General features: G+C 45.0%; 1 protein-coding gene across 1 annotated transcript; it reads left to right on the top strand.

The window, feature by feature from the left end:
* Nucleotides 1-5,098: 5,098 nt before the first annotated feature.
* LOC115526410 (olfactory receptor 1009-like) lies at nucleotides 5,099-6,045 on the top strand. Its single transcript, XM_030333811.1, is given in 3 exon segments — nucleotides 5,099-5,433; nucleotides 5,435-5,649; nucleotides 5,738-6,045. Coding segments are annotated over 3 exon segments (858 nt in total).
* Nucleotides 6,046-8,699: the final 2,654 nt, after the last annotated feature.

Below are 8,699 nucleotides of genomic sequence, written 5' to 3'. Positions count from 1 at the left end.
ATCTGAGCGCGGGGGGAATCAGAAGGGGGCAGGCAGGACGAGGACTTATTTTCAGCGTAGTCCCTTCTGAATTTTGTACAACTGGAATACATTTCCCACTCGAAAAAAACAAAAAGTAAAATTGAAAGGTAACCCCGCTGTTCTTTCTATACCTCCATCCACCCAAAAATCCAACGAAATTAATTCACTCGACACTTTCAAGAACCCTCTTAGTGCGTCCCCCGTAGAATTGGTTCTTGGAACAGGGATCAGAGTAGCATTGCCTTGTGTTTCCAGTGTGACCATGTTCTAGGAGTGTAGAAACTACAAAAGGTGTGTATATTCAGAGTCTGGAGGCTCTGGCGGGGGGGGGGGGGGGGGCCCGGTTTCCCTTGTGGGATTCAAGAGACCCGGCCACTGAGGGCAAGAGTTCTCTGCAGATGGAAGAAATTCTGTACACCTAGGTCACCCTTGTACAACTGGATGGTTGAATCAGAATCTGTGGCCCAGAGCCGCAAATGGGAGAGCAATGACTTCCCCTAACAAGACTTCCCGTAAGGACTTCCTGCTGCGCTTGGAACATGTTCTGTTGTCCCGAGTTTTTTCTGGTTTAAACATCTGACTTGGGCTGGCTGAATTATTGGGTTTTACTATTCTTCTCTGGTTACCTTATTTGATCTATTAGTTTTCATTAAGTAATTTCTCTAACGTATTTATTTCTCTAGTTATTTATTCTCTTTCCTCAGGCTATAATCCCTACCCAATGAATAGAGGACTCTGCCAAGCGTTGTCCATATGGTCATTCAAGTTCAAATACCCGTTCATCCTTCTGTGACCGCAAGCAGGTTACTCGGTTCTCAAATGAGGCCAGGGTGAGGGGAGTACCTGGCCTACGGAATAGCACAGAGCAGAGGTTCAACAAATATTTGTTTTGTTTTATTTGAGAGAGAGAGAGAGAGAGCACGCACACGTGCACACACATAAGCAGAGGAGGGACAGAGAGAGAAAGAGAATCTCAATTCTCAAGAGTCTGACGCAGAGCTCGATCCCACGACCCTGGGATCATGACCTGAACCAAAATCAAGAGTCAGATACTCAACTAATTGAGCCACACAGGTGCCCCACAAGTGACTTTTTTTGATGTCCAAATATTTTGTACATGGAAAAGATTATCTAAAGCCATTTGTTAATTGATTATAATATTTTATTTTTTATTTTTTAATTTTTATTTATTTTTGAGAGAAAGAGGCAGAGCATGGGAGAGGAAGGGGCAGAGAGGGAGAAATAGAACTTGAAGCAGGCTCTGGGCTCCGAGCTGTCAGCACAGAGCCCGATGTGGGGCTCGAACTCATGAACTGTGAGATCATGACCTGAGCCGAAGTTAGATGCTCAACCGACTAAGCCACCCAGGCGCCCCACAAGTGACTTTTTTTGATGTCCAAATCTTTTGTACGTGGAAAAGATTATTTAAAGCCATTTGTTAATTGATTATAATATTTTAAGTTGTAAATTTAGAACTTAATTTTTCTTAGGCCACTAAATGCAATTTTCAAATATAATCAATTGAATTTTAGATATAGTAATGTTTGTTAAAATTTAAAACAATCACATTTAATCTTTGGTTAATGTTCCCTTAGCCTCAAAATTTAACAGATTAAATTCCTTCAATTAATTTAAGCACTATTTACAATCAAATTCTCTTAAACAATTCAAAGTCATATACACAAAAAAAACCTATAGATGCAAATTCTCCTAAACATTTAAACACCATTTATTAATATGATTGGGGTGCCTGGGTGGCTCAGTTGGTTAAGTATCCAACTTCAGCCCAGGTCATGATCTCATGGTTCGTGAGTTCAAGCCCCGTGTTGGGCTCTGAGCTGACAGCTCAGAGCCTGGAGCCTGCTTCAGGTTCTGTGTCTCCCTTTCTCTCTGCCCCTCCCCGACTTGCACTCTCTCTCTCTCTCTCTCTCTCTCTCTCGAAAATAAATAAACATTAAAAAAGAAAATAAATATGACTAATTAGGGGTGTCTGGGTGGCTGACACAGCCACCAGTTCGTTGAGCATCTGACTTTGGCTCAGGTCATGATCTTGAGGTTTGTGGTTCTGAGCCCCATATCAGGCTCTGCCCTGACAGCTTGAAGCCTGCTTCGGATTCTCTGTCTCCCCTTCTCTCTGCCCCTCCCCCTCTGTGTTCGCTCTCTCTCTCTCTCTCTCTCTCAAAAATAAACATTTTTTTAAATAATAAAAAATGAGAAGAAGAACAACAAATATAATTAATTAAATGCTCTTGAACTTTTTAAACCACAATCACAAATTTAACGTACCTCATTTCCCAAGCCCTTCAGAAGACTTCATAAGTGTTTAAACAACTCCTCAAAATTACTAAATCAAAAACTATATATCTAATAAATCAAATGTTCCTCTGCATTTTAGCCAAATCAAAAATAAATTCAGCTAATTCAATTTAGCTAAACATCCTCCTTATGTTACGTCAAATTAAGCAGCTACTCTTTTTTAAATTTTTTTATGTTTATTTATTTTTGATGGCGGGGAGGGAGGGGCAGAGAGAGAGGGGGACAGAGGATCTGAAGTGGGCTCTGTGCTGATAGCAGAGAGCCTGACGTGGGGCTCAAACTCTCAAAACATGAGATCATGACCTGAGCCTAACTCAGGTGCTTAACCGACTGAGCCACCCAGGCACCCTGCAGATACTCTTAACCATCTCAACCACCTCAAATCGTATATTAATATGTATATATTCAAATGCGTATTCAAGTTCATATTAAATGATATACTTGTTACCAAAAATTTATCATCTTATAAAGACATCTTACCAAAATTATCAATATAGGCTGCAAAGCATATACCCATCTGAAAAGAATCACCCTAAGGCCTCCACAGCTGGAGTTAAAAATTTATGGTTGTCAGAGATTCAAGATGAGGGCTGTGAATTCAGACATTTGGGCCCAAACTCCAGGACGGGAAATCCACTCCCAAGGTCCAGCCCACCTTGCACATTAAGTGGCCGAGCCGCCTCCCGTAGTCAGGTTCTGCTGCCGTGACCCTAAGATACCACAGGCACCAGTTTTCAGCGGCTCTGGGTTTCACAGGGCATCATCGTCCGATTCCACCCCTACCCTCTTCTTATCATAACCCTTCCCCAATTTTTACCACCTGATTTGGGCAACGGGAATTCTGAACCCACCCATCTGGGTAGTAACTGTCCTCTTGGCAGCCAGGTTTGCCTCCAAGAGACTCTGTATCTTCTTTACCGCTTCCTTACCCCCATTCGATAAGCGTTTACTGAGAGGTTACTACGTGCCAGTCACCGGAGATACAGCAATGAACGAAAAATGGACAGAAATGCCTGGTTCTGCGGTTCTAGCATCCTAATATCAAGACAGAGATGGTAAGCAACAGCAAGAAGTCGTGCGTATGTTGCATGTGTATGTGTCTCTATCAGAAGAGAAAAGGTCCAGGGCGTCTGGGTGGCTCAGTCCGTTAAGCGTCCGACTTCAGCTCGGGTCATGATCTCACGGTTTGAGAGTTTGAGCCCCGCGTCGGGCTCTGTGCTGACAGCTCAGAGCCTGGAGCCTGCTTCAGATTCTGTCTGTCTGTCTGTCTCTCTCTCTCTCAAAAATAAACATTTAAAAAAAAATATTCTTTAGAAGAGAAAAGGTCCTCTGAGGAGGAAAAGGAAACAGAGAAGAGGGATAGTGAGTGCTGATGTAGGGCAGGGTTTCATTGTCAGTAAGATGCTTAGGGAGGGCTTTACAAGCAGGTGATATCTGAGCCTGAACTTAAAGGAAATGAGGGAAGGAGCTCTGTGGCTAACCGGAACAAGAGTGCTCCGAGGGGCAGGGACAGCGGTGCAGATGTCCTGAATCACACCTGTGTGTCCTAAGAGGGCCAAGGAGGCACGAGTTGCTGGAGCAGGGTAAGCAAGAGGGAAAAGAGTGGGCCAGAGAGGTGCAAGGAAGTGATGGAGTAGTAAGTAGCCAGGCTCCCAGAGCCATTGTGAGCAATCTGCATTTCTCTGGTGTGGTGACAGGCTTGCCCTGGCTTCTCCTCTTAATAGGAAAGCAGGACACCAGCTAAGAGCAGTTGCATTAATTCAAGCAAGCTTATGAGGGTGTCTTGCAAAGAAGGGGTGGGAAGCTGGTACTTATTTTGAAGGTAGAGCTGATGTGATTTGCTGAGGAGTTCAATGGGGGATAAGAAAAAAGGTGGCCAAAAATGGTTTTGGCCAAAACAACTGAGAGGATCCTGCTGGCATTCCCTGAATGAGGAAGATTTTATCGAATTGAGAATTTCTATTTATTCACTGACACCAGCACTTGATAGATACCAGGGCACAAATTACTGAGATATGAAGTCACTCTCCAGTTGCTAGGGGTAAGAAAGTCCAACAGGAGGGGCGCCTGGGTGACTCAGTCGGTTAAGCTGCCGACTTCGGCTTGGGTCATGATCTCACAGCTTGTGAGTTCGAGCCCTGCGCCGGGCTCTGTGCTGACAGCTCGGAGCCTGGACCCTGTTTTGGATTCGATGTCTCCCTCTCTCTCTGCCCCTGCCCTGCTCGCACTCTGTCTCTCTCAAAAATAAGTAAACATTAAAAATTAAAAAATAAAGTCCAACAGGAAAGATGGACGGGCTTTTTATTTTTAAAGTTAAAATACAGTGTCATGTCAAGTAAAGGAGCATCTGTGCAAGTCCAGGGAGAGAGGGAGGGGACGGACCTCTAAGCTGGGTCTGGAGAGACCAAAGGACATTCCAACAAGAATGTAGAATTTGAAAAAGCACAGACATTTGCAATCACACGCTGTGTTTGTGGAAGTAAGTTGTCCAGAATTGCAAGTTGAGTGCACAGTAGCACAGAGGCGTCGCAGAGGACGTGTGGCAAGCTGAAGAATGTAGACATTATCCTGAGGGGTACAGAGGACCTTCAGTACCTCGCATGAGGGTGACATGATGGGATTGATATGGAGTTTGGGGACCAGCCTGCCACTCGGAGATGCACGCAGTGGAAGAGGTTAAAGGCTACCTCTTTGATGAGAATGTTAACATTCTTGTTTCTCCTCCCCGCATTCATTGTCCTGTGGGTAACACACCAGTGGGATGATATCGGGGCAGAATCACACCGCAGTGACAAGATTCATCCTGCTGGGCCTCACAGACCAGGCAGACCAAAAACAACTCCTCTTTGCCGTCTTCCTGATGATCTGCACCGTGACACTGGTGGGCAACCTGGGCATGATAGACCTGACCCGTGCCAGCTCTGCCCTCCACACCCCCATGTACTCTCTTCTGAGCGTGCGCTCCTTCCTGGACACCTGCAATTCCTCCGTGTTCACCCCCAGGCTGCTGATCAGCAACCTCACCACAGACCGGTCCATCTCCTTTACAGGCTGTGTGGTCCAGATGGCCTCCGTGATCCTCCACGGCACAGGGGAGCCTGCTCTTGGCCATAATGGCCTATGATCGATTTGTGGCCATCTGCCACCCTCTCCTCTACCACGCCATCGTGTCTAAGCGCTTGTGCATCCAGCTGGTAACGGTCACCTACGCTGCGGGGGTGTTCGTTTCAGCTCCACAGACGAGGAATGCCTTCATCTTGCCCTACTGTGGTCCCAACGTCATTGATCGTTTCTTCTGTGACATCCCCCCCTGTGCTCCAACTGGCCTGCTCAGACACCACAGTGGCCAACGTCATCCTGCTTTGCCTCTCTGCCTTGGTCACTGTCCCCACGGTCTCAGCCGTCTTGATTTCTTATGCTTTCATCCTGGTCACAATCTGTAGGATGAGGTCCCTGGAGGCCCAGCGCAAAGCTTTCTCCACTTGTGCCTCCCACCTCACTGCCCTCTCCCTCTTCTACGGGTCTGTGTTCTTTGTCTATGTCCAACCCAACCCTGGAAGTGCTGCAGCCTATAACAAGGGCCTCTCTGTGTTCTACACCATTGTGATCCCCATGCTGAACCCCCTGGTCTACAGCTTAAGGAACAAAGATGTCGAGGCTGCTGTACAAATTAGGGTCCTTAACTTCAGCAGAAAAGGAATTTGTTAGCAAGGTATCTGGTAGCTCATAAAACAGAAGAGAAGCCTGGGACAGAAACCAAGAGTGGCCAAGCACAGCTGAACACCTCCCACAAGAATGGTATGTGCAGGCTCCCACCATAGGGGACATCGTCCATTGCCACGGCTAGCGCTGCTGCCCCTGGGCATTCAGCACTGCTCAGTTGCCAGAAAAAGCCACCTACACTAACCACTGTACCACCCTCTATAGCGTCCAGCCACATATCAACTCTAACTGACCCGACACCCTTCCATCATTCCCTGAAGTTCAAGCCCTAGGCAGGAACATCTACCTGGTTGGCAACATCACTATTATACTTCTGTCAATACACTACATTCAGCTCGGATCTGTTACATCCCCTGATATCCTACATCCACACTTGTTTTTTTTTAATCATTTTTAATGTTTACTTCTTTGTTTTGAGAGAAAGAGAGCAAGCAGAGGAGGGACAGAGAAAGAGGAAGAGGGAGAATCCCAAGCAGGCTCCAAGCTGTCATTGCAGAGCCTGATGCAGGGCTCGATCTCCTGGACCATGAGATATCAAGAGTTGGGAGCTTAACAAACAGAGCCACCCAGGTGCCCCCCTTGTACATCCACACTTGTATCTTACAGACCCCTAGGACCTCCAATCAGTGGTCCCAGAAGTGAGAGTCAGATTATTTTTTTTTTCGTTTTTTAAAATTTACATCCAAATTAATTAGCATGTAGTGCCACCAGTGATTTCAGGAGTAGATTCCTTAATGCCCCTTACCCATTTAGCCCATTCCCCCTCCTACAACCCCTCCAGTAACCCTCAGTGTGTCCTCCATATTTATGAGTCTCTTCTGTTTTGTCCCCCTCCTGTTTTTATATTATTTTTGTTTCCCTTCCCTTATGTTCATCTGTTTTGTCTCTTAAAGTCTTCATATGAGTGAAGTCATATGATTTTTGTCTTTCTCTGACTGACTAATTTCACTTAGCATAATACCCTCCAGTTCCATCCATGTAGTTGCAAATGGCAAGATTTCATTCTGTTTGATTGACGAGTAATACTCCATTGTACGTATATACCACATCTTCTTTATCCATTCATCCATCGATGGACACTTGGGCTCTTTCCATACTTTGGCTATTGTGGATAGTGCTGCTATAAACACGGGGGTGCATGTGCCCCTTTGAAACAGCACACCTGTATCCCTTGGATAAATGCCTAGTAGTGCAAATGCTGGGTCATAGGGTTCTATTTTTAGTTTTTTGAGGAACCTTCATATTGTTTTCCAGAGTGACTGCATCAGTTTGCATTCCTAGTGAGAGTCAGATTCTATCTTCTTCCTATCTTTGACAGTTCTCACAGATAGAAAGAATCATTGAATGCCACAGCAACCTTCCCTAAAAGGTCATCTTGGGGGTTATTGCCCTTCTGAATCTGTGATATTGGAGAAACGGTCTGTGTGGGGTTGTGTATCAGAAGGAGATCATGATCATTTGACTTTGTGGGAAAGAATGGAACCCCTGCTCCAGAATCTCCACTATAATCAGCCAGGAATCAGAATGTAATCTACAGCAATAATGAGCCACTATTTCTATATATATCAACAATTTAAACAAAATAAAAAGCTGACAGGCCATAGAACTTTCTTCAATCAAAGTCAAATTAACTTTATGTCATTAGACAAAGCCTTCTTTATTGTAACAGAAATCAATCTCACTACTTTAAGAGGGGAAGAACAAGGTGAAATGTATTGTAACACCCAGATGTCAACTGAGGTTTAATATCTTTTTGGGAGTCAAATAAAATTAGCTTGAACCCCATCACATGTGTGACGAAATCCCTATATTTCTGCCTATCCATCTGGCAAATCTGAGGTAGTGGGGAATGGGGAGTAAATGGTTTGTGTTTTTCCCAGTTACCTCTAGCTTGAAATTCCTAAATCCGCTGATGTACTCTGGCTTGTGTGTCAGGAAGGGGGGAAAACCACGGAGCTAGAAATGTAGATGGTATAAATGGGGATGACAGGGAAACAGCACCTGACCATTGTAGATCTTGGTGGGAGGGGGCAGGGGGAGACTTGAGCACACTGGGCTGAGCCAACACAAGGGGGTTCACATCCCAGAGGAAACCAAGAAACAACCGCATCTCTTCCAGACGAAACTTCCCTGTTCACGCGTAACTTCATCAATATCACAGTGAAACAACGTGTCCTTCGCAAAGTGAATAATGTATGGGTGAACCTACTGATCAATGCTCATTGATGGTACTGGCTTTGTTTACACGTTTGGGGTCATTTTTCTTAATATACTGTAGTAGGGCTCTCCAAAGAAATAGAACCAATAGGACATGATAGATAGATAGATAGATAGATAGATGATAGATACATAGATACGTAGATACATAGGTACATACACACATACATAGGATAGATAGATAGATACATAGATACATAGATAGATAGATACATACATACATACATACATAGAAGAGGAGATTTACTATAAGAATTGGCTCATGCGATGATGGAGGCTGAGAATCCCACCATCTGCCATCTGTGAGCAGAGAACCATGAAAGCTGGTGGTGTAATTCGGTCTAAATCAAAAGGTCTGAAAACCGGGCGCTGATGGTGTCAGTCCTGGTGGGAGTCCAAAGGCCCCCAAAACCATGCCCACT

Source organism: Lynx canadensis, chromosome D1 (genome assembly GCF_007474595.2).
Source record: "Lynx canadensis isolate LIC74 chromosome D1, mLynCan4.pri.v2, whole genome shotgun sequence".
NCBI lineage: Eukaryota > Metazoa > Chordata > Mammalia > Carnivora > Felidae > Lynx > Lynx canadensis.
The sequence above is the reverse complement of the archived record's forward strand: the minus strand, read 5'-3'. Positions and strand labels throughout refer to the sequence as shown.